This window comes from Artemia franciscana, chromosome 4, assembly GCF_032884065.1.
Source record: "Artemia franciscana chromosome 4, ASM3288406v1, whole genome shotgun sequence".
Lineage (NCBI taxonomy): Eukaryota > Metazoa > Arthropoda > Branchiopoda > Anostraca > Artemiidae > Artemia > Artemia franciscana.
In genome coordinates this window covers 37,410,402-37,437,722 of record NC_088866.1, presented here as the reverse complement: position 1 = coordinate 37,437,722, position 27,321 = coordinate 37,410,402, and the positions used below count along the sequence as shown (strand labels likewise).

General features: G+C 38.2%; 1 protein-coding gene across 1 annotated transcript in view; it reads left to right on the top strand.

The window, feature by feature from the left end:
- The window catches only part of LOC136026378 (caspase-2-like), a 57,893-nt gene that overhangs the window by 16,896 nt on the left and 13,676 nt on the right, over positions 1 to 27,321 (top strand). Inside the window, exons 3-6 of the mRNA XM_065702925.1 lie at positions 6,826 to 6,918; positions 10,709 to 10,961; positions 18,457 to 18,639; positions 21,513 to 21,742. Coding sequence (XP_065558997.1) covers positions 6,826 to 6,918; positions 10,709 to 10,961; positions 18,457 to 18,639; positions 21,513 to 21,742 — 759 coding nt within the window. The remainder of the gene's footprint in view (positions 1 to 6,825; positions 6,919 to 10,708; positions 10,962 to 18,456; positions 18,640 to 21,512; positions 21,743 to 27,321) is intronic.

The window sequence follows — 27,321 nt, the reverse complement described above, 5'->3', positions numbered from 1 at the left end:
GCCCTTTTTAAACTTTAGTTTTTAATTCGTTTCGACCCTCATTGTCGCAAGTCTTCCAACCAATGTTGAGGTAGAAATGACGTTTTTGAGCTCTTGAAATGCTCTCAATTCGCCAAATCACCTGGGGGTTCTGTTACTTGTGATGTAGTCATGTGTAACTATCGACTTACATTGGGGCTATGGCATAAAGTAGCAAATAAATTCAACAAGATTGTAGTGGCAATGGTAGGACAATATGTCTGCAACAATTTTCTCTGATTCTTGAAGCTACTATAATGATCGAAAATTATTGGGACATACTAATTTCAATAATTGTAAAAAAAATTTTTGGATCGTCATAAAGACATTTTTATGGCACTTGATATTAACCAAGTGACATATAGCAATCGCAAATTCTGTCGGTCTGTCTGTCGATCCCAGTTTTGCTACTTTAGGCACTTCCAGGTAAGCTAAGACGATGAAGTTTGGCAGGCATATCAGGGACCGGACCAGATTAAATTAGAAATAGTCGTTTTCCCGATTTGACCATCTAGGGGGAGTGGGGGGCCCGTTAATTCGGAAAAAATAGAAAAAATGAAGTATTTTTAACTTACGAACGGTTGATCAGACCTTAATGAAATTTGATGTTTGGAAGGATATCGTGTCTCAGAGCTGTTATTTTAAATCTTGACCGGATCTGGTGGCATTGGGGGGAGGGGGAGTTGGGAGGGGGAAGCCTAAAATCTTGGAAAACACTTAGAGTGGAGGGATCGGGATGAAACTTAGTGGGAAAAATAAGCACAAGTCCTAGATACATGATTGACATAACCGGAACAGATACGCCCTCTTTGGGGTAGTTGGGGGGGTTTACTTCTGAAAAATTAGAAAAAATGAGGTATTTTTAACGTACGAACGGGTGATCGGATCTCAATGAAATTTGATATTTAGAAGGATATCGTGTCTCAAAGCTCTTATTTTGCATCCCGACCGGATCTCGTGACACTGGGGGGATTTTGGGGTGGGGGGAACCTAAAATCATGGAAAACGCTTAGATTGGAGGGATCGGGATGAAACTTGGTGGGGAAAATAAGCAGAAGTCTTAGATACGTGATTTACATAATTGGAATGGATCCGCTCTATTGGTGGGGGGGGGGTTAATTCTGAAAAAATAGAAAAAATGAGGTATTTTTAACTTACGAAGGAGTGATCAGATCTTCATGAAACTTCATGTTTAGAAAGATCTCGTAACTCAAATCTCAAATCTTAAATTTTAACCGGATCAAGCGTCATTGGGGGGGGGGGGCAGTTGGGGGGGGGACCGGAAATCTTAGAAAATACTTAAAGCAGAGAGATCAGGATGAAACTGGATGGGAAGAATAAAAAACTATCTAAGATACATGACCGACATAACCGGACCGGATCTGCTCTCTTTGGTGGAGTTGGGGGGGGGGGTAATTTGGAAAAATGAGGTATTTGTAACTTACGAAAGGGTGACCAGATCTTAATGAAATTTGATATTTAGAAGAATCTTGTGCTTTAAAGCTCTAATTTTAAATTCCGTCCAGATTCTGCGACATTGGGGGGAGTTAGTGCGGGAAACCGGAATTCTTGGAAAACGTGAAAATTTAGGTATTTTATCTTATCTTAGGTGATCGGATCTTAATGAAATTTGATATTTAAAAGGAATTCATGTATCAGAGCTCTTATTTCAAATCCCGACCAGATATTTTGACATTGGGGGGGAGTTGGAGGGGGAAATCTTGGAAAACACTTGGAGTGGAGGAATCGGGATGAAGCTTGGATAGAATAAGCAAATGTCCTTGATACGTGATTGACATAACCGTACCTGATTCGCTTTCTTTGGGGGAGTTGGGGGGAGGGGTTCAGTGATTTGGCGAGTTTGGTGCTTATGGTCGTGCTAGGACGATGAAAATTGGTTGGCGTATCAGAGAGCTGCACAAATTGACTTGATAAAGTCGTTTTCCCAGATTCAGCCATCTGGGGGGCTAAAGGGAAAGGAAAAACTAGAAAAAATTAGGTATTTATAACTTACGGGTGGGTGATCGGATCTTAATAAATTTTGATATTTAGAAGGACATCGTGACTCAGAGCTCTTATTTTAAATCCTGACCGGCATTAAGCCTCTGATTTTCCTTTTAAATCAATCTATTGATTCTTAGAATTTTGTTAGAGCTCATGCCATATGAGTTCTTGGCTCTTAGCTCTTCTTGCCTCGTCACAAGTGCCATATGAGCTCTTAGCTCTTGTTACCTTTCAGAGGCACAGCTGTACTGTTGCCTATAGTAAAGCCCTTAATTATTATTTGTTTATTTTCAGAGGTACTTTATATAAAAGGGTTGATCGTATAAACTTAGGAGGGGGCTCTTTCGATTGGAAATCAGAAATTCAATTGCCATTTTTAAGATCCAAATTGATCAGGGCCAACTAGCCCCTCCCCTTGCCCTCTTTTCCGTAACTGTATGCGATCAAAATTTTGGGATAACCTTTTTGTTCAAAATAGCTCGGAGATCATATAACAAAAACTCTAGGTTTAACTCTGCTCCCCAGACCCCGGGGGCAATTATTGTAAGTTGTGCCCCATGGGCATGTAAGGTTTTATGGAAGGAGTGAATGTATAAACATCAGATGGGGTTCATTTTGATCGTAAATTGAAAATTCTAGTTCCATTTTTATGCGTTCGATCGAAATTTTGAGGCAACAGTTTTATTCGAAATAGTTCATGTATAACATTACAATGCCTCTGGGGCTGAAGCAGCTCCCAAAGCCCGAGGGCAAGGGTTGTACATTATGACCAGGGGGCATATAAGGTTCTTTTGGAGAAGGTGGCCGTGTAAACTTTGAAAAAGGCTCGTTTGATTAAAAATTGAAAGTTATATTTCCTTCTCAAGAGTCAAAAAGTGATTGGAGGACAACTAGCTCCCCCACCACACCCTATTTTCCTCAAATCCACCGGATTGAACTTCTGACATATCCATTTTGTTGAAAATAGTCCAAAGATCGTATGACAATGCCTTAGAGGTTGACACGACCCCCAGACCGGGGGGTAAGGGTTGAAATCTGTGCCCCGGGGGCGTATCAGGTGTTTATGGAAGGGGTGGTCGTGTAAACTTTGGAGGAGGCTTATTGATCGGAAATTGGAAGTCCTAGCTCCTTTCAAAGAGTCAAACGTGATCGGAGGGCAACAGACCTCCCCCCAAGCGTTGTTTTCCCTGACTCATCTGATCGAAATTTATAGATTGCCATATTGTTCCAAATAGTCTAAAGATTATATAACAATGCCTCTGGGGCTGTCAGAACCCCCCAGAGCCCGGGTAAAACTTGCAAGTTATGTCCCAGGAGCGTCTAAGGTTTTTTTGGAAGGAGTGGTCGTATGGACTTCGGAGGAGGCTCATTTGATTGGAAATTGAAAGTTCTAGTTCCCTTTTCAAGAATCAAAAGTGATCGGAGGACAACTGGTTCCTCCCAGCTCACCTTTTCTCCAAGTACATACGATCAAACTTTAGAGATTGCCATTTTGTGTAAAATAATCCAAAGATCATACAACAATGGCTTTGGGGTTGATACAACCACCCAGAGTTGGGGGCTAAGGGGCATATGCCCTCAGGTGTATATACGACTAGGAGTAGTCGCATAAACTTTGTAGGATGTTTATTTGAATGGAAATTGAAAGTGTTATTTCCAATTAAGTGTCAAAAGTGATCAGAGCGCAACTAGCTCCTTCTCCAATGCCCTCTTTTCTCCAAAAGCATCCGATCGAAATTTCTTAACTGCAACTTTGTTTAAAGTTGTCCAAAGATCTCATAACAATTACTTCTGGGGTTGACACAACCCCCTAGATATCGAGGTATGTGTTGTAAGTCATAATCCAGGGGCATATATGGTTTTTATGGAAGGAGTAGTCGTTAAAACCTTGGAAGAAACTCGTTTGACTAGAAATTGAAAGTTCTTATTCCCTTTTAAGTTTCAAAAGTGATCGGAGAGCAAATAGACCCTCCCCCTCCCACGCCCTCTCCAAATGCATCTGATCAAAATGTTGACGTAGCCATCTTGTTCAATATAGTCCAAAGATCGTGTATCAATATCTCATGGGTAACACAGCCCCCCCCCCCCACCCAGACGTGGGGGAAAAGGGTGGTCGTGTAAAGTTCGGAGCATTATTGGAAATTGAACCTGAACAAAATAGACTTACGATCAAATAACTATGGTTCCGATTTTGATAATCCCCCCCCCCCGCCTGCCCCTAGAGCAAGGACTATAGGCTATGCTAGTTGCCCATTATTAACAGTTAAGGTTTTTATGGGAAGGGTGTTCGTGTAAACGTTGGAAGGGACTCGTTCGATTAGAATTCGAAATCTCTAGTACCATTTTTAGGAATCAGAAGTGGTCGGATGGTAACCTGTTCCCCCTCCCCCGCCCACACACCCTTTTTTCCCGAAATGCATCCGATCAAAATTTTGAGATAGTCATTTTGTTCTGTATAGTTGAAAGGTCTAGTAATTATTTCTTTGGAGATGTCAACCCCCCTCCCCCACAACCCTCAGGGCAAGAGCTATAAATTATGCTAGTTGTCCATTATTATCATACGGTTTTCATAGAAAGGATGGTCTATAAGCTTTGAAGAGGGCTCATTCAATTGGAAAGCGGAAGTTGTAGTTCCCCTTTTAAGGGTCAAAAGTGAACGGAGGGCAACTACCCCCTCCCCTTCCAAGCTCTCTTTTCGCCCAATTATTCTGGTCTAAATTTTGAGATAGCCTTTTAGTTAAAAATGGTCTAAAGATTAACTAACAAGGCCTCTAGCGTTAACACAACCCTCCAGAGCCTTGGGCAAGGGTTGTAAATATGACCCCGAGAACGTGTAAGGTTTTTGTGGAGTCGGTGGTTGTATAGACTTGGGACGGGTGTCGTTTGATTAAAAATTGGGAATGCTAGTGTCCTTTTTAAGAGTAAAAAATGATCGGATGGCATTGAGCCCCACGTCCGCTTTTCCCCAAATACATCCGATAAAAATTTTGAGATAGCCATTTTGTTCAAATTGTCTAAAGTCCAAATATCTAAGCCTCCTGGGTGGACAAACATACTACGTTCCCTTGGGCAAGGGTTGTAAGTTGTGCAAGTTGCCTATTGTTAACATATAAGGCTCTTATGGAAGAGGTAGTTGTCATTTTGAGTCAAAATTGATCAGAGGAAAATCAGCCCAATCCCTTTTATTCCTTTTTTCCCCAAATGCATGGGATCAGAATTTTGAGTTAGCGATTTGGTTCAAAATAATCCAAAGATCAAATGATTATGCGTGCTGAGTTAACAAAGCCCTCACAGCCCCATGGGCAAGAGATACAAGCTCCACAGGCTGCCTTTTTTTAACATATAAAGTTTTTATGGAAGGTTCAATCGTAGCAATACCGAAGGAGGCTTATCCGATTTGAAATTGAGTTTTAGTTCCCTCTTTAAGAGTCAAAACTGATCAGAAGGCAGCCAGCCCCCTTGCCCTTTCCCCCAAATACTTTTGACCAAAATTTTGAGATAGCCTTTTTGTTCATAAAGGTTCTTAGGTCAAATAACTATGGTTTGATAACCCCTCTCCTCTTCCAGCCCTGGGGGCAAGGGTGTAAAGTTGTGCTAGTTGTCCATTGTTAATATATAAGGTTTTTATGGAAAGGGCGGTCGTTTAAATTTTGCAGGGCGCTCATTCTATTGGAAATCAAAAGTTCTAGTTCTCTTTTTAAGAGCTGAAAGTGATCGGAGGGTAACCAGCCCCCCTCCACCCCCACCTCACGCCCTTTTTTACCCAAATGTATTCGATCAAAATTTTGAGCTAGCAGATTTTAAAAAAGTCTGGAAGTCAAATAACTACAACTTGAGGGTTTACAAATCCCCCACCGCCTGGGGCAAGTGCTGTTACTTATGCAAGTTGCCCATTGTTAACATATTGGAGGGTTTTTGTGGAGGGATTGGTCGTATAAACTTTGGAAGGGGCTCATTTGATTAATCACTGTTTATTATATTGCAAATTGTAATTAACATTTAAAATTAGAACTATTTTAAGCGACTTAATAAAAACTAAACCAATAATAAACTTATAATGAATCAAAATAAAACTGATATTATAATAAAACCGATATAATGAAAACAAAATAAAAGCTGATATTCAACTCAGACTCTAAACAAACAGAAATTAGTTGATATATGAACTAAAAAATCGCCCCCCTTATACTGCGAGTGTTATTCGCACTTTACTCAATGTATCGTAAAGACTATTTTAAGCGATTTAAAGCGAAAGCAAAATTTAAAAAAATGGATGTTTTATCAAATAAGATTACAAAGCCTTATATGTATATATGTAATGTTTGTATACATATTTGAATATATAAAAGACATTGGTGCATGGTCTTAAATTGCCGGAGCGAGATCGTTCATTCTGCAATAGTCATTCACAGTCATCAAGAGACGAGGCGGATCTCTACCTGTGTCCTCGTGGGGCTTGTTGTTTATTTGCTGTTGCCCATCAACAGATCTGTTCTTGTGATTGCTGTTCAACAATAAGTACGTGGCCTTAACAATGAGCTTAAGTGCGTGGAACCATTTTTCTGCGTAATTTCGTCTCAGCAACGATTAAATGAACCCTTAAATATTGAACGAGGATAGTGTAGCAAATGGAACATCCTGATATTAGTAATGATTGTAAATGAACTGATGAAGAATTATAAAATTATTTCCCATTATGGAAGTTTTGTTATATCTTTATTCCTATCTTCTATTTTAATTCTACTTATTCTGATTATCTTTGTACTTTTTTCATTTATATTAATTTTCTTCACTTTATTTTAGGGTATCTATGAGGAATGTACCAGTACAAGAACTAATTCCCTCGACAAGTACAATCACACATTATACGGGAGATTCTTTTGCTGAAACTGAAAAGTAAGGAAATGAATCATTTGGCTGTCTTGAAACTGAGTATCGACTACTGATAAGTCAGCTTACTCTAACTAGAGAAATATTCTCAAGGAAAAAAAGAGAAAAAAACGTGCGTTACTCTATAGGAAAAATCTATTTAATCCTCAATAAAATCAGTCCTTCATCTGATTTTAGGCCTCATAAAATCAGTTATCTGTAGAATTGTATAAGCTTAACTCTTAGTGAAAGATTCTGGAGTTTGGATCCTTTTTCCACATCATTGATTCAGTAATACATGGGCAGTAGTCCTGGAGTTTTCGTGAAAGTGACTTTATTGTCTTTTAAATTGAATCTATTTTTTTATTGATTACTGACCTATAATAGTGAACTATAGAAATCAAGCAAACCAACTGGGTTATGATTGGTACTTAGCAAGCTGCTGTCACTTTTTGACTGCATGGACAGATCCAAAAGACATAGAAATCTGTTCTGTAAAATTGATGCTGGAGCCCATAAAGCAGTTTTATGTATATTCCTTTTCTTTCCTAAGGGTTCATGTCTAAGCTCTATTCTTTGCAAGCTCAGATAATATCACTTGTTACCCACTTATCAAACAGTTCGTAGTAATAAACTGTAAGTAAGGAGCGACCCTTTTTAATAGTAACCAAAACTCTAAAAAATCGGTATTTTGATATTTGATAAATAGATATTTCATTAACAGATACATTAAGAGAATGCTGGTTTCAAATATTTAAGTTTCATCAAGATTAATCTTACCCATCAAAAATTACAAGCCTTAGAAGATTTGCCTCATTTTCAAAAAATGAGGAAACACCCCCTAAAAGTCATAGAATGTTACTGAAAATCACACCATTAGATTCAGCATATCAGAGAACCTTAATGTAGAGGTTTCGAGTTCTTATGTGCAAAAATATGGAATTCTGTATTTTTTGCCAGAAGACAGATCATGAGTGCGTATTATTTTTTTTCCCCAGGAGTGATCGTATTGACCCAGTTGTCCTAGAATATTGTGAGAAGGCTCATTTGAAAGGAAACTAAAATTTCTAGTGTCCTTTCTAAGTGACCAAAAAAATGGAGGGCTGCTTAGCCCCTCCTACACTTACTTTTGTCCATAGTCACCGGATAAAAATTTTGAGATGGCCATTTTGTTCAGCATAGTCGAAAAATATAATAACTATGTCTTTGAGGATGACTTAATCCCCCACAGTCCCCGGGGGAGGGGCAGCAAGTTATGTACTTCACCCATTATTTACGTATAGTATTGGTTATTGGGAAGTATACGAACGTTGTCAGGTTTTTTTCTTTTAGTGGGGGAGGGGTTTACGTGGGCGGACCTTTCCATGGAAGAAGTTCTCAGGGAGGAAGGGACATTGCTATGAAGGGGGTGCCGGATTTTCCAGCATTATTTAAAAAACGATAAGAGATAAAAAAAAAACAAGTTTTTTGAACTGAAACTAAGGAGCAGCATCAAAATTTAAAGTGCGTCCTAGTGCTCTATCGTTAAATGGACTTCGATTAGTAGAGGTTTAGTCGTATTAATTACGAAGATGCCACTAAAAATCAGAGAGTAGATGGTGGAAATAGAATTTGTGAAAGATGAATCTAGCCAGGTGATCTTATGTTTAGGCTAAAAAACTGTCGGATCAAGCTGAAGAAAGTAGTTGAACTTATTCTTAAAACATTAAAGTTCACATTTTTCACCAGGTTCCTCTTTAAACTCTTATGTTCGAAAATGTGGTAGGATAAAATACTACTCCTTAACGCTACTAAACTGTATCAAACTTAACAGTAAACCAAATCACCTTGAAGATTAATCTCCATTTCCTTACCATCATCAGCAATGACATGACTGTATTTGTGCTTCAGTTGTACAGAACTGGTTTTAAATCTGAAATTTCATTTTTCCACTTTACATAAATACTAGAAAAAAGTGGCTTCTGTATGTGATTCAGATTTATTTTTTACTAAAAGAATTCTAATGCCCTTGTGTGCAACAAAACAACCCCACCACATAATCTGTATTTTCTTCAAGGCAGCCATGATTAAAATGACTGTTCACTAAGAATGAATGAGGTGGAAAAACGGTCAGCTATATATTTTCCTTGCCGAAATAAAGCTCCATGGGGAACTTCCGTGGGAGATGCTTTCCATTGCGGGAGGGGGAGGGGTATTTAGGGGGAAAATGTTCCACAGAAGGGGATTTCTGGCATGACTTGAAAAAAAACTGATCAGAAATAACATAAATAACTTTTCTTTTTTTTCATTGTTCAGGCGGAATCGTCTGTAAGAAATTTTCTGGGAGGAATTTGCAGCGAGGATGGCATTGTCCGGGGGTTTATTTTCTCCTAGGGGTGAGGATTTTACAGGAGAGGATCTTTTCACGGAGGAATCTTTTGTGGGGGAGAGGGAAATTTTCCGTGGAGGGCGAAGTGGATTTCCCGACATTAATGGAAAAACGGTCAGAAAAAAACGAAAAAAAAAAACAAAACAAGTTTCTTCTAGTGAAATTATGGAGCAACGTTAAAAGTTAAAACGAACAGAACCTATTCCGTATATGAAAGGAGCAACCTCCTCCTCAGTACCTCGCTCTTTACGCTACAGTTGTTTTTACTTTTAAAAAAGCTTCTGATTCCAATTAAAAGGCGCTTGTATTTCAGGAGTCGTTCTTGAAGAATTGGGAAAAAAGGTCAAACTTTAGCGTAAAGAGCGGGATATTGAGGAGTAGGCAGCCCCTTTCATATCCGGAATACCTCTGTTCGTTTTAAGTTTTAATGTTGCTCCTTACTTCCAGTTGAAAAAACTTGCTTTTTATTTATTTAATCTAGTCTAAAGGCATTATGTACATATAAATCCTTAATCTTATGGTCCATCTAAAAATTAAGAAAGGCTAACTGGGAATGATCATTTCCGTTTAGTCACTGACATTTTTACCCCAAGTGTAACCTTTATAGTTGACAAGTTCCATACAAAAATTGCACAGAAAAATGCCTCATAGGCTGTTTACCTTGATACTTCCATTTTGCAGTGAATGTGCTATGGAATGGGAAGACTAAGGTGATAGCAGGCCCGCTCCCCGAGATATATTCAAAAATCTCCTTCTTTGGTATATTTTGATGTAAAAAAACATCGTGTTTCCAAACTTCTGCCACCCCACCCCACAACCAGAAAAATATTACGATGCGGAAGCTCACCAAAGATCTATATAAAAGAAAACCAGGTGAATGGTTAGGAATGTAGTCATCATGGGCATAGCTTGTATAGGAGGCTAATATTGTTATAAACATCAATCTCCCCCTCCATAAAAGTAACAGCAAAAAACAGTAGTGGTTATAAAATTAGCGCTAAAAATGGATCTGTGTATTAAAATTGAGCTTAGCAATGTGTTTTTAAAGTTCCTCCCTTCACTCTCTCCCTATGTGTAACGCTTGAATTATTCTATAGAAATAGGTCATAACTAGCCTACAGTCGAAGAGAAGCTGACTCTGAGGGAATATGAACTTTTTATTTATTTTTGAAGTTTAGAATCGTTCAAGCCTTCTCATTAATCTTTTAAGTCTTACAATTAGGGGATGGTTGGAGGTAGTCTGAAATGTATTTGTCCTTTAATTTTATTTGTTTGGCGGAACAAGTTCCCTAAAGTAAAAAGCGGCTCCTCTATTCCCGCTGTTCTACACTTTGGTGATGTTCTGTGCATGTATTTTATAAAATATTTGTGCAGGATGAAGGCTAAGAAAAAAGTGTACAACACATTTTACTTTAAGAATATGATAATAATTTCATCAAATATTTGCAGACTATATCATCCTCCAAGGCCTCGCAATAGCTCGAACAGTTTAGATACTCCAATGACGAGCTATGGTTTAGCAAGTAGCATGCACACATCAACCTCCCCTTACGTCAACCAACCTGCATTGTGTCAACCAGTATTGGGTGTTGAGCCGAGATATAGCGAACAAGATGAACATTTACAACATGAAGATAATGGAGTCCTGATTTTTCAAGTTAAACCCGCCTCTCACGATTTTTATTCCAAGAAAAATAAAAGCGTAAGTACTTACTGACGTTGAACGAACCCTAGCGCTTAGTAACCGAAGATTTAAAATACTTTGTAAAGACGAGATCCTTTTTGGGGCTCACCCAACCCCTCCCTCCTCCACTTCCGAAAGGTAAGGATAGATAAACTCATTAGCAAAGTTATCCTTTATTTCCAAATATAAAACCTAATACACTTTACAAAGGGATAATAACCTTTAAACGCTGAATCCCTTAAGGGGGAACATCTGGAATAGCTCGTCACAATAAACGAAGATGTAGACATTTAAGCCTAAATGATCAATAAAAGCCTAAACTAAGGGATTTCCTCAACTAGAACTAGTTATTTTTTTTTGTTGTAAACTGAAATTCGACTAAATCTGTTGTTTGAATTACGATGATCAGTTTAAACAAGAGTAGAAGCTCTTCAAGTCCAGCATTTTAGTGTCTCTTACTTCTGTTGGAAATACTACTTGTTCAAACTCGTTACATCGTTAAGCCATTTTAGAACGAAGATCTGGTGAATATTCCTCCATGGCTCCCATTCAACTCCCTACGCGCCTAATTTCCCCTGGAAGAAAAAAACTATTGCGTCAGGGTTTTTATTCGTTTCTTATATTCGAACTCAAAGCTTCCGCAAGATTGGGTTTGCAGCCTACAAGAAGGCGTTTCTATGCATAAATTTACTTCGTGGTGGACGGAAGGGATGGGGAACATATTTGAAGAAATAGCTAATAAAAGATGAAATGCACTGTAAAAAGTAGAAATTATGTTCAGCAGTGTGTATTTGTGGTTTTGATGTCTGAGATTGAGTAAAGTCAACTTTTTTTATGCATAAATTTATTTCGTGATTGATGAAAGGGGAATATGTTAGAAGAAATAGCATAATAAAAGGTGAAATACATTATAAAAAGGAGGAATTGTGGCCAACAGTGTGTTTTTGTGATTTTGATGTCTGAGATTGGGTAAATTCAACTTCTTTTTTGGAATAAGTTTATTTCGCGATGGACGGAGGGGATGGGGAACATATTTGAAGAAATAGGTAATGATAGGTGAAATGAATTGTAAAAAGTAGGAATTATGGTCAGCAGTGTGTATTTGTGGTTTTGATGTCTGATATTGAGTAAAGTCAACTTCTTATGGCACTTGGTATTAACCAAGTGACACATAGCAATCGCAAATTCTGTCGGTCTGTCTGTCGGTCTGTCCTGGTTTTGCTACTTTAGGCACTTCCAGGTAAGCTAGGACGATGAAATTTGGCAGGTGTATCAGGGACCGGACCAGATTAAATTAGAAATAGTCGTTTTCCCGATTCGACCATCTGGGGGGGGATTGGGGGGCCCGTTAATTCGGAAAAATTAGAAAAATGAGGTATTTTTAACTTACGAAGGAGTGATCGGATCTTAATGAAATTTGATGTTTGGAAGGATATCATGTCTCAGAGCTCTTTTTTTGAATCCCGACCGGATCCGGTAAAGGGGAAGCTGGGGGGGACCTAAAATCTTGGAAAACGCTTAGAGAGGAGGGACCGGGGTGAAACTTGGTGGAAAATGAGCACAAGTCCTAGATACAGGATTGACATAACCGGAACGGATCTGCTCTCTTTTTTTAATTCTAAAAATTAGAAAAAATGAGCTATTATTAATTTACGAAAGAGTAATCGTATTATAATAAAATTTCATATTTAGAAAGACCTCGAAACACAGATCTCTTATTTTAAATACTGACCGGATCCAGTGTCATTAGGGGAGGGGAAATCTTGAAAAACGCTTAAAGCGGAGAGATCAGGATGAAACTTGGTGGAAAGAATAAGCACAAGTCCAAGATAGATGACTGACATAACCGGACCGGATCCGCTCTCTTTGGTGGAGTTGGGGGGGGGGAGTAATTCGGAAAAATGAGGTATTTGTAACTTACGAACGGGTGATCAGATCTTAATGAAATTTGATATGTAGAAGGATCTTGTGCTTTAGAACTCTCATTTTAAATCCCGACCAGATCCGGTGACATTAAAGGGAGTTGGAGGGAGAAACCGGAATTCTTGGAAAACGTGAAAATCGAGGTATCTTACGAATGGGTGATCGGATCTTAATGAACTTGATATATAAAAGAATCTTATGTTTTAGATGTTCCATTTTCGATTCGAATCGGATCCGGGACATACAGGGTTGGAGGGTGGAAACAGAAATCTTGGAAACCGGAAATCTTGGAAAATCCTTAGAGTCGAGAGATCGGGATGAAACTTGATGGGAAGAATAAGCACAAATTATAGATACGAGATTGACATAATTGGTACGGATCCGTTCTCTTTGGGGGAGCTGGGGATTGTTAATTTGGAAAAATTAGAAAAATTGAGGTATTTTTAACTTAAGAAAGGGTGACCGGATCTTAATGAAATTTGATATTTAGAAGGAACTCATGTCTCAGAGCTCTTATTTCAAATCCCAACCAGATCTGTTGACATTAGGGGGAGTTGGAGGGGGAAACCGGAAATCGTGGAAAACGCTTACAAATGTCGTAGATACGTGATTGACGTAGCCGGATCAGGGCTGCCAATTTTTTTTTAAGGAGTGTGTCATATTTTTTCCGAAAATGCGCTTTTCGTGTCATCTCAGATTCCATAATGTTTCACCAAATGTGTCATATTTTTTGCTAAAAGTGGTATCATATATAATTGTCAAATCTTTGTTTAGAGTTTTTAATAATCTTTTCCAAACACATTCAAAAAGGAGTAAACTTGATCTTATCCTAAGTTCTTCGGATCGCGATGTTTTTATGACGTCATGAAAGAAATAGGAACATTCGATTAAGTTAATGTAACACACTATGAATTTATGTCTGGGCGACCAACGAGGCAAGTTTACATTTATAAAAGTTTTAGGGACAATCAATTCCGACATTAAATTGAAAAATTTATTGAAAACATTTATTGAACATTATTAAAAATTTATTGAACATTTTTATTGAAAAATGTGTCATTTTCGTCGATTGTGCCATTTTTTATTGAAAAATGTGTCATTTTCGTCGATTGTGTCGTCTTTTCGACTGAATGTGTCATTGTGGCACGCAATATCAAATTGTGTCATTTTGACACAAAATGTGTCAATTTGGCAGCCCAGAGCCGGACTGGATCCGCTCTCTTTGGGGAAGTTAGGAGGTGGTGTTCAGTGCTTTGGCGAGTTTGGTGCTTCTGGACGTGCTTGGACGATGAAAACTGGTAGGCGTGTCAGGGAGCTGCACAAATTGACTTGGTAAAGTCGTTTTCCCTGAATGGACCATCTGGGGGGCTGAAGTGAGAAGAAAAACTAGAAAAATTGAGGTATTTTTAACTTACGAGTGGGTGATCGGATCTTAGTGAATTTTGATATTTAGAAGGACCTCGCGACTCAGAGCTCTTATTTTAAATCCCGACCGGCATTAAGCCTCTGATTTTCCTTTTAAAGCAATCTATTGATTCTTAGAATTTTGCTAGAGCTCTTACCATATGAGCTCTTGGGTTTTTCGACCTTGTCACAAGTGCCATATGAGCTCTTAGCTCTTGTTTTTATGTATAAATTTATTTCGTGATGGACGAAAGGGGAATATGTTTGAAGAAATAGCTAATAAAAGGTGAAATGCATCATAAAAAGTAGGAATTGTGGCCAGTTGTGTGTTTTTGTGGTTTTGATGTCTGAGATTGAGTAAAGTCAACTTCTTTTTTGGAATAAATTTATTTCGCGATAGACGGAAGGGATGGGGGACATATTTGAAGAAGTAGCTAATAATAGGTGAAATGCATTGTAAAAAGTAGGAATTATGGTCAGCAGTGTGTATCTGTGGTTTTGATGTCTGAGATTGAGTAAATTCAACCTCTTTTTATGCATAAATTTATTTCGTGATGGACGGAAGGGGAACATATTTGAAGAAATAGCTAATAATAGTTAAATGTATTGTAAAACTAGGAATTATGGCCAGCAGTATGTTTTTGTCGTTTGGATGTCTGAGATTAAGTAAAGTCAACTTCTTTTTTGGAATAAATTTATTTCGCGATGGACGGAAGAGATGGGGAACATATTGGAAGAAATAGGTAATAATAGGTGAACTGCATTGTAAAAAGTAGGAATTATGGTCAGCAGTGTGTATCTGTGGTTTTGATGTCTGAGATTGAGTAAATTCAACTTCTTTTTATGCATAAATTTATTTCGTGATGGACGGAAGGGGAATATATTTGAAGAAATCTATATATATATATATATAAATAAGTTGTCTGTGTGTGTGTGTGTGTGTGCCGAATGACGTCATGTTTGTGTTTCGACTGACGTCATGTTTGACGACTGACGTCATTTTAAGGATTGAGCTGTGTGCGTCATGAAGCTGTTTGTCGGCTGACGTCATGTTTGTCAACTGATGAAATTACATACCGGGACACCGGGACACAAATGACGACCGGGACACAGGGAATATAAATGACGACCGGGAACCTCAAAGAGAAATTACAGACTGGGACACCCGGACACAAATCACGACCGGGACACAGGGAATATAAATGACGACCGGGACACAGGGACACATCATTAGAATAATGAGGTATAGATCTGAATACGGATTGTTTTTCCCATGGACAATTATATGTTGCATGTTCAAGAGTCAGTAAACCTGACAATCTATTTATATGCAACATATATATATATATATCTATCTCTATTCACAGGTGGGACACAGGGACAAAGCTACAATGGCGCGTAACTAATATGGTGCGTAACGACTTACGCGCGCGGGGGGGCTTGGGGGTCGCGAAGCGCCCCACCAACTGGGTGTTAGGGTGGCGCGAAGCGCCACCCCAACAACTAGTAGCTAATAAAAGTTGAAATGCACTGTACAAAGTAGAAATTGTAGACATCAGTGTGTTTTTGTTTCGTGATGGACGGAAGGGGAACATATTTCAAGAAATAGCTAATAATAGCTAAATATATTTTAAAAACTGAGAAATATGGCCAGCAGTGTGTTTTTGTGGTTTGGATGTCTGATATTGAGTAAAATCAAATTCTTTCTATGCATAAATTTATTTTGTGATGGACGGAAGGAGAATATATTTGAAGAAATAGCTAATAAAAGGTGTAATGCGTTTTAAAAAAAAGTAGGAATTACAGCTAGCAGTGTGTTTTTTGTGGTTTTGATATCTGAGATTGAGGTAAGTCAACTCTTTTTTATACATAAATTTATTTCGTGATGGACGGTAGGGGAATATATTTGAAGAAATAGCCAATAATAGTTAAATATATTGTAAAAACTAGGAATTATGGCCAGCAGTATGTTTTTGTGGTTTGGATGTAGAGCAACACTTTGGTTTTGTCCCGGTTTTTTTTTGTTTTTTTGTTTTTTTTCCTATGCCGCCGATCTCAGCTTATTCCTGGAAACTGGTAAGGGTCTAACCTGTGCGGTTTTTATGGAAAGTGTGGACCTCAGGCCGGATTGATGAATATGACATTACATTTTGGAAAGCTCCGTAGAACTCTTGCCTGGGGCCAAAAAGGATGGTTTTTGCTTGTCCTCGAGCCAGAGCCTATGGTGTGCGAAGTGAAGTGGAGTTATATAGCCTATGTCAGAGAGGAGTATCTGAAGTTGTGCAGCCAAGCTTTAGTTTCATCAAACCATGTTTCTGCTTTCGAGTGGAAAGCTCCGTTCTAGCAGGCAAGCAGGCAGGCACCAGTTTCAAATTGAAGATGGACTAAAATCTATAAGTGTTAAATATATGCGGTAGTTCCCCGGCCCCACAGCCAATATATCTTCTTTGAGTGATAAATAGAAAAATTTACAGAAACAAAAAAGTGCGATTTTCCCACGGGTCCGAAAGTGCTGCCATCTATTGTTTCTAGCCATTTCTGTTCGTGATTTCAGCTGACTTTACCATTCTTTTTTTTTCTACTTGGGATTGCAATAGAGAAATGGTATCAGGTATACCTCTTAAACTTTAAAAGTTCTCTCATTGCTAAAGAAATTAGAGCTTATCCTTTGCTCCTTTCTAAGTGGTGGTGTTAGAAAGTTGGCCTCCGGCAAAAAAGTCAACTTTTGAAACTAAGACAGATAGAATTTTTTTTTCAATGACAATCGATAGACCTTGATGAGCTGATCAAAGTATATGTCATCTATTTTTTGTTACAAAAATTCCTTCATGACATACACCACTTTGAAAGTTTCAAGGGGTTGACAACTTCAGTGGTAAGGTACACACTTGAACCAAAAATAGGCCGATACCAATTGTGAGATATGTAGGGGACTTCCAAGCAACAGTCGATTATTAGCTTATAATCATCTTTGGCAATGAGGGGTTTGCAACTTTTGCTGATTGGTGTACCTATTATCTGTTTCTGGTGTAATTGATGGTAAGAACAACTTGGTTCCCGATTGTAAGACATGTAGGGGAGTTGTAAGTAATAATCGGCTGTTAGGCTACAATGACTTCAGCGACAAGGGGTTTGCAACTTTTGCTAGTTGGTGTACCCATTATTTGTTTCCGGTGAACCTGGATGTATATCACGGGAGAGGGACTTGTAAGTAAGAATCGGTTGCTAGAGGAGGTTCATCAGAGGCTAAAAATTTGTGCAAATTGGTGCACATCTATGGTATTTGATCCTGAAAAGTCACGAATAGCTTTATAATACCAACTAGATTATATAAGATAATGTTCCAAGTTTCCATCGGTCACGATGTCTACGATTGAAAAGGATAAAGTTCAACTGGCTGCAAACTCAATTTAGTCCCTTCTTCCGATATTCTTTTGCTGTTGTTTTTTCAACGCTGAAGAACTTGATCATGTGATTACTGATTGTGTTCTGCTTTGAATATGCCGTTTTGAATGCTTTGATAGTTTTGACAACTTCAGAATTTAACCGATAGCGAAGAAACAAAACCAAAGTGTTGCTCTCGCAACACTTTTATCGGCGAAGCCGGACAAAGGTTGCCGCAACACTTCACGTTGCCCAGGCAACGTAGGTCTAGTTTACCTTTCCTTCAATTGAATTGTTCTTGTCTCTGGGCATTATTATTGATGTATATATTTTGGTAAGTGAACCAAATTATCAACATATTTGGCTAAGGTAGACAACTCTCTTCTCTGTGAGAAATCGTGTAGTATTGTTTAACGAGTTCCAGAAGCCATCTTAAGTATCAATTATTTATCATTATCAAGTCAGTAGGTTAGGCCACCTCACAAAAGATTATACCCTGTGTTTTTTGTTTCTTTTTTTTACGCCTGTCGTCCGATAGACTCTGATGCTAGCTCTGCTGCCAGCTGCCTTACATTTTAAATAGAGGAAAGTATTGATTCTGAACAAGCCACATTAGTATGGTTTCTTCGTTGTTAGAGCTTATTATTAGTCTGAAGATTCTTCCTCCCTCCTCTCTTCAGACTTGTTCCCCAAACTATATTTCCGTTCTTAAGGTTAAAGTAAAATAAAATTGCCAAGAAGAGTAATTTCTAAAAATGTGACATGATTCTGAGGTTAGTGATGCCATTAATTTTTTTGACAGATGAAATGTTACCCCGTTACTCTAAGTAAGAAAAGAGGTCGAGTACTTATCATCAATATCAATTCATTTGACAACAACCTCTACGATGCACGAGCTGGCTCAGAAACGGACGTTTGCAACCTGGATAAGCTTTTTCAGCAGTTGAACTTCATTGTTACACTGAAACAAGATGTCAATGCCGAAGTGAGTTAATCTTGAGAATATTTTAAATATTTATTAATTTTTTGTTAATGTTCAAATGATCATAATAATGCCACTAGCTAAGAAAATTTTTACCAGTCTTATTTTACTAATCGTAATTTGCAAGGCACTATTATTAATTACTTGATAGACCTTGTATAAAACTCAGGTAGAGTAGAGAGTAGAGTTTTGACTGTTAAAAGCGCCAAACTCTTTTGGCGCTTTTGGCGCTTAGCGCCAAAACTCTTTGGCGCTAAAATTTGACGCTTGACTGTTGACTTTGACTGTTGGTCCCAATTTTAAAAATTGTGTTGGTCCCATTTTTAAAAGTGCCAAGATTTTGCGTGAAGAACAAGGTATTGACTAGGGAGCAGCCCCTTCATATACGAAATCATTTCTGCTCGTTTTGAGTGTTAATGCTGCTCCTTACTTTCAGTTGAATACAGGTTTTTTTTTTATTTAATACACTAAAAACTGAACCCTATCAGTGCACTCTGAAAAATATGATCTATGAGATGTTGGGTGATTAGGAATTATGAATCTGTTAATTTATCATAAAAACCGTAGAAAATCTTGAATAATAATCGTAGAAAATCTGTAGGTGTAACGAATATTAATACTAAAAAATGGGATTAGTATCATATCAAAATTGATATGCAACCAAATTAGGCATATGCGCTTGTGACACCTAATGCGTAGCAGATGCAGGCATATATGGAAACTCAGGGACCTGTAGTTCAAAATCGCCTGTCATGTAGTCATCTCTCTCGAGGGATGTTGACTCTTGAGATGAATATAGCCAAAAAACTGGCACTACTTTGTGCTGGCCTTGGAATAATTTTGGGCTGAAATGAGCTATTTAAATTTCCACATACTTTATTACTCGTTGTAAAGTTCTTTTCATTGAAAAGTCATTTTTAACTATTTTTTGGCCTGGAAAACCTACGTTGTGATGAAAGTGGGTGGTGAAATATTATGTTTTGTTATTGTAAGATAAGATTCATTTCAATGTATAACTATCAGAAGCCCTGCTTGGCCGAACTCCGTTTTTTAGAGTTCAAACAACCATAATAATATCAACAAATAGGTCTAAAATGAATCATTTACATGAAACTGGCAGAAGAACGCAACATTATTTTATCAAAATTGTCAAAAAAACAATTAAATTAATAGCTTTAAAAATAGTATTATTTATTAGATTGCACACGTTTTACATTATTACATTCTAAAAGTTTTAAAAAGATTATTTTTTCTAACAGGAGAGGAAAGCCCATCGAAAAATTATAATTGGATTGCTCCTTGGTGGTGGTTACCACTAATGATCTTAAGGCAGGGAAAATGTCAGTAATTGTTTGTTATGGCTGTTGGCTGTCTTTTCAACTACTGCCTATGAACAAGAAATGGTAAACCTGATGAAACTTCTTGGTGTTGCTCACCAATATTTAAAATTGTATGCCGCATACCTTTGACATCGCATTTCTAGTTTGTAGTGTTTTCCAATAGACTATATTCTTGTCAATCTATGGCCCTCTCCCTCACTGCTTTGAATCTCCCTCCCTCCTAAATCGTGCCCACTCTGAAAAAAAAAATCCTTGACCTCTAGCCGGATACGTAGAGTTTCAGTCCAGGTACTTCATATTATAATTCAGAGAGACATTATGCGACTCAGTTTTTTCGATACGAACAGCGCACAGGAACTTGTTTCTGTAACAACTAAAAGGGAAGGTAAACTAAAAGAGCACTGTGACTAGGTTGATCAACGGTGACAAGAATGTAACCAATGTTGCGCTTGCAGCATATACTAAAATCGAAAGAATTAGAGCAAAGACTTCATGCTTATGAGGCACATTATCCTAATACCCCCATTTTTCAGAATAATAGCTTATAGTTTTGCCTGGGTTGGACAGGGGCCTTCTCCCCTATGCTATATAGCTTAATAGCTGTCATAATAAAACCATCTACGTGTCACCTTGCTGGCTTTTATTCTTTGGAATGTTTCTGACGTGTATCTAAGGATAGACGTCCTTCTATAATATGTTCACAAGCTCGGGTTATTATACTTTCTATGCGAACAACAAACAATCAGGATTTTTTCTTTAGTTGGATAATAGCTACTCTTATGGCATCTACCTTAGTGAATTAAGTTTCGTCCACGAGGCTTTGGTGGCTTCAACTATTGTACCAACTTTGGCTTGCTGTTTTTTGTCGTTGCGACATGATTGCGCTTTCCAGATCTATAAAAGGAATCTTTAATGGTAACGTTGCATCCACCGACGTTCTAAGTTCAGTACTTCAAGTCTACGGGTCGTCAGTCAAGATAGACATTTCTTCAAGGACATCGGAAGACGGGCTTTCTCCAACCATGTCATCAGCAAGTGGGATAATCCGCCCTCATAAATGGACTTGATATGTTGCCTAGTTTCTTATTTCCTAGAGAATTGTAAGAGGCTTGTGTCTTTTTTTTTGCATTGAAATATTATTATTATATAAATGCTATTTATGTCTATTAGTCAAGTATTAAAATAAATATATTCAACTGTTTTAATTATGCTATAAAGCTAATATATTACCACCTAAGGAATGCAAAATCTAACATTTTAGAAACTATAGAAAATAGTATTTTCCGTTATGATCCACCTAATTTACAGGGATATACTAAGCCTAATCATAATTGTCTCAGTAACGTTGGTGGCTCACAAAGTTTACGTTCATATAAAAAAGCACTAAAATTTTAATGTGTAATAAGCATAAATATAAAAAAGCATTATTAGATGCAAAAAAGTCGTATAACTTCAGGATACTTATGTTTTTCTTTCCCTTCTTTTTCTCCTTTTTGTCTCCTAGGAAGTCTTTTCTAATAATGATTCTATTCTTAGCAATTTATAATGGAGATTGAATCCTTTGCTCAGAGAGAGGACCATAAGGAATATAGCTCCTGCTTCGTATTCCTAATGTCTCACGGGGCTGATTTGGGAAACGGCCACTGGGGTATTGTTGCTAAAGATGGAATCAAAATTGACGTCGAAGAAATAATTGCAAAATTTTCAAATCAAAAAGCGAAAAGTCTGATTGAAAAACCGAAAATTATCGTGATAAATGCTTGCAGGTATATTGATTTTTAATTATTTATTTTAGATTTATGTCGCTGTAGGCGTCATAGTTTTAAAGGCACTTTCTTTTCATGCTCTTTTCTTCCTCTTAAAAGATACTTTATTCGAGTGAATTCAAGGAGGGATTGCACACGACGAATATTTAAAGGGGAAAGAACCAAGCATCAAAGCTTTGTCTTTGTATAGAATTATATTCTTGGGGTAGGCAGTGTGTCCGCATAGATTATTATAAGGGCTGGGGGGAGGAGCAATTGTTTGAAGAGATTTTATTTTGTGCTTAGAAGTGTAATTTCGTTTCCGTATACTATCAATCTTTGGAGTTTTCAAGACTTACAGATGCTGTATACACAGTTTTAAGAGAAGAACAGTACGGTTTTAGGAAGGACAGAGGACGTGTTGACCAAATTTTCACTCTTAGATTATTAATTGAGCATTGTTTGATTCATCAAACACCTTTAGTCCTCAATTATATAGATTATGAGCATGCGTTTGATTCAGCTAATAGAAAAGACTTATTGAAGGTCTTATCCCTGTATGGTATACCTGACAACTACACTAAAGTAATTTGTACTATGTATGCAAATAAAATATGCTGCGGTTAAGGTAGGAAATGAAGCTAGTAATTCGTTTCATATTAAGTCGGGAGTTAAAAAGGGTTGTGCTCTGTCTCAATTTATATGGACTTTGTCTTAAGAAGCCCAACAAAAGCAACGGTAGAACACGGAATCAAATGGAAAAGTAAAACTTTCCGGGACTTCGGTGATGATGATGATTAAGCATCCTAGATAAAAGTGTGAGCAAAATGAATAAACTTTTAGGGGTTTTACGAGTTCAAAGTGCTGGAATTGGTTTTAAAATTAACGTTAAAAGGACTAAGTCGCAAAGGCTAGAAATAAGTGAAGATGAAAAGGTGACGTTGGGTCGGAGAAAAATCGATTAAGGGGACAGCTTTACTTACCTAGGTAGTATCATAGGCAGCGTAATAGCGCTGCCTAAGTAAAGAGCGATGTGGGAACAATGTATTATTCATGTATTTATTATTATTATTATTTTTTTTTAGACCAGGGCACTTCGTTTAGAAGGAGTTGCCGTAGAAATTAAAAAAGAAGCTCATTTGATTGGAAATTGAAGGACTACTGCCCATATTAATAGTCAAAAGTGATCGGCGTGTAGCCAACAACCCTCCCACGCCAATCATTTCCCCAAACACACCCAGTCAAAATTTTGAGATAGCCATTTTGCTTGTCGTAGTTGAAAGATCTGTAAATTATGCCTGTGAGGATGGCAACCCTCCAAACCCTCAGGGCAAGGTTTGTAAAAAAGTGGTCGGCGTGTAGCCAACAACCCTCCCACGCCAATCATTTCCCCAAACACACCCAGTCAAAATTTTGAGATAGCCATTTTGCTTGTCGTAGTTGAAAGATCTGTAAATTATGCCTGTGAGGATGGCAACCCTCCAAAGCCCTCAGGGCAAGGTTTGTAAGTTATGCCCTGGGGGCTTATAAGGTTTTTATAGAAAGGGTGGTCATTTAAACCTCGGAGAAACTAGAAACTCTAGTGCCCTTTTTAAATGTCGAAAGTGATCGGAGGGCAACCAGCCCCCACACCACACACACACCGATCATTTTCCCAAACACATCCTATCAAAATTTGATATAGCCATTTTGTTCAGCGTAAATGAAAGGTCCATAAAATATGTCTTTGAGGATGGCAACCCTACCCCCATAGCCCTCAGAGCAAGGGTTTTAAGACACCCCTGGGAGTATATATGGTTTTTATAGAAAAGGTGTTCGTATAAAATTCGGAGGGTGCTCATTGGATTGGTAATCAGCAGTTACAGTGTTCTTTTTAAGAGTCAAAGTGATCGGAGGGCAGATACCCCCCTCCCGCCCATACACACGTCGCTTTTTCCTGAAATGCGCCTGATAGGAATTTTAAGATGGTCATTTGTTGTCGTTGAAACTTCAGAAAGGAAGTTTCTGAAGTTTGGAAATTGAAAGCAAGTGCCCTCTTTAATTACTAAAGTGATTAGGCGGCAATCATCCGATAGAAATTTGAGATAGTCATTTGTTCAAAAATAGTCCAAAGATCACATAAAAAGGCCTTTTGGGTTGACAAAACCCCCAGAGTCTGGGGTTAAGGGTTGTAATTATGCCCCGGGGTGTGTAAGGTTTTTATAGAAGGGGTGGTCTTGCTAATTTTAGAGGAGGCTCAATTGATTAGAAATGTATAGTTCGAGTTACCATTTAACAGTCAAACTTGACGGAGGGAAAACAGTACCCCCTTCCCCTCCCGGACATCCTCTTCCCGAAACGTATTCGATGGAAATTGCGAGACAACCAGTTTGTAACCAATAGTCCAAAGAGCATAAAATAATGTCTTCAGTAATCAAATATAAGGGATATTTAGGCAGATGTTGAACTAAGTCAAAACCAACTGTGAGTGTCTGATCTTTCAAAAAGGTGACGAAGCAACATCTTAAGAACGACTTATATTGTTAGACCTTTACGAGTAAGCTGTGGTGGATTTTTAACTAGCCAGAAGGCATTGTGTGTATACTTTTAATACTACCACTACAGTTACTGTAACTAATGACGCTGAGGTTATTAAGGTGAAACTTTTAGGAAACGTTTAGGGAGAGCATCAATTAATCGAAAAAAACTATTTGCTTGCAGGTTTTCAAAAGGGCATATAAGCAACATCATAGGCAGCATCACTATATATAGCTAGAAATATCATTGAAACAGTTAAAGGAGCTAATTTGATTCAAAATTAAAAAGTCTAGTGCCCTTTTTAGATTGCAGAAAGAGATTGGAGGGCAAGGAGCCCTTATCTCAAGCCCATTTATTTTCCAAGCACAACCAGTCAAAATTTTAAGACAGCCATTTGGTTCAGCATCCACAATTATGCAATTGGTCCATTATGCATTAAGACTAAGTGCTGGTTTAAAACTTTAAAACTCATTGTGTTAGTTTTTATAACAAAATATTTTTAGTTGTCAATTAGACACTTCAACAATATATCGAGAATGGCTGGGGGTATTAAGTTAAAGCTTTCGGGTCTACTACTGTTACTACTTCCGCTCTTACAATTTAAATAAAGAAAAAGAGTGTAAGTGTATCCAGGTTTTCAAAGAGCATAGATAGAATCTTTTGGGCTTTACTGAAATACTTTTGGGCTATACCGAGCGCATAATCTGTGCTGCTCCAAAAGGAGGTAGATCCAAAATCTTCTTCCAAAAGGAGGAAGATTTGCTAGATGTTATCCAAAGAATTGCTCACAGATTGTCATAGTTACTCGACTGAATGACCGGGTTTCAAACAGTAGACTGTAAGAAAAGTGAAATTCGATCCCACTTTCTAGGGCTAATCCTTCTGAGTCAAATATAGCTCTGAAGTGTGGGTGCTTCGAAAAAAGGGGGAGATTAGCTAGATGTTATCCAAAAAAGTTGCCTTCGGATTTTTTTGGGTACCCGTCTGACTGACCGTATTTCAAGCAGTAGGCTGTGCGAAAAGTCTGATTCAATCCCGCTTTCTAGGGCTATAATGAAGAAAAGTTGATATGGCCAAATCATGGTTTGTGGATGAAGGATGACTGATTGCCAAAAATTGTCTTTTTCAGTCAGTCATCTAGGGCTAAACGAAAAGCAAGTTATTTTGGTTGGGGTGAGAGGATGTCGTAAGGAAAGATTTTAGGGAAATCGGAACTTTCTGGGAGGGCGTAAACAAGGAGGCTTTGAATAGATTGGGATGGAGGAGAAGAGTTCGCAGCTGTGGTGGCCTCGGGCGGCTTGGTTCTGCGGTAAGTTGTTAACAGCAGAAGTAATAGTAGATTTGAATAGCAGGGGCTGGGCGGAACTGAAAGACTCCTCTGTTTGTGCCTAACTGTGAACTTTTCTGTGAACTTACTTAAGGTAAATCAAAAAGATGTCCGAGGCTAGATAGTACTACTGTGTATGCTCTTGTGATTCGTGACACAACAAAGTACTTTAATGCTTTCAGAGGCAACGCTAAAGCGTTACCTATAGTAAAGGCCATGCGGCTCCAATTTTTGTTTGTTTTTCAGAGGCACTTCATAGCCGTCGTATAAACTTCAACGGGGGCTCGCTCGATTGGGAATTAGAAGTTATAGTGCCGTTTCAAAGAATCAAAAGTGATCGGAGGGCAACTAGCCCCCTCCCACGGCTTTTTTCCCCAAATAAATCCGATAAAATTTTTGAGATAGCCATTTTGTTAAAAATAGTTCAAAGATCATATAACAAGATTCCGGGGACAGCACAATCCCCGGAGCCCAGGGGGCAAGCGTTGTAAGTTATGCCCTGGGAGTATATTTGGTTCTTATAGAAGGGATGCTCGTATAAACTTCAAAGAGGGCTCATTTGATTGGAAACTCAATGTTCTAATTCACTTTTAAAGAGTCAAAAGAGATCAGAGGGCGCCTAGCCCCCATCCACACACCCGTTTTACCCAAACCTATCCGATGAAATTTTTGAGATAGCCATTGACAATAGTTCTAACATCAGGTAATAAAGTTATGCCATGAGGCCATATATTGTTCTTATAGAAGGGATGCCCCTATAAACTTCAGAGAGGGTTCATTTGATTGAAAATTGAAAGTCTTAATTCACTTTTAAAGAGTCAAAAGAGATCGAATGGCAACTAGCCCTTTTCTCCCCAAACATTGAGATAGACATTTTGTTAAGAATAGTTCAAATATCAGATAAACAAACCCTCACAGTCCTGGGGCAATTGTTTTAAGTTGTGTCCCAAGGGTATATAAGGTTTTCATGTAAGGAGAGGTTTTATAAATTTCATTGGATGTTTATTTGATTGAAAATTAAAGTTCCAGCTACCTTTTTTGAGTAAAAAGGGATCAAGGGCATATACACCCCCTCACACACACAGCTTCTTTTTAACAAATGTATCTGATCAAAATTTTGTGATTGCCAATGAGGTTGAAATAGTCCAACGATTAGATAACAGGGAATTTGGGGTCAAGATACCCCCCAGAGCCGGGGGGAAGGGCTGTAACTTACGCCCTTGGGGCATATAAAGTTTTCTATGGAAAAAGTGGTTGTATAAACCTCGGAGAGGACTCAAATGATTAGAAATTGAAAGTTCTAATTCTCATTTTAAGAATCAAAAGTGAACCGATGTCAATTATCCCCCAATACGCCAACCCTTTTTTTTTTACCAAAAGCCCACGAGGGTGGACATATGCCCCCCTCTTTTTTTCCAAATGCATCTGTTCAAAATTTCAAGATAGCCATTTTTTAAAATAATCCAACTTCGGGTCTACATTCCCCCCCCCCCCGAAAAAACCGGGGGAAGTGCTGTAGCTTGTGCTCCGGGACATATAAGGTTTTTCCGATAAAAGGTGGTCATATAAACTTCGGAGGGGACTGATTAGATATTGAAAGTTCTAGTTCCGTTTTTAAGAGTGAAAAGTGACTCGATGGCAACTAGCCTCCCCCCCCTCACCAAACCCAAGTCCATAAGGCTCTGGTTTTTCCCCAGATGCGCATCCTAAAGAAGAGATGGTCGTATAAACTTTGGAGGGGATCATTCGATTGGAA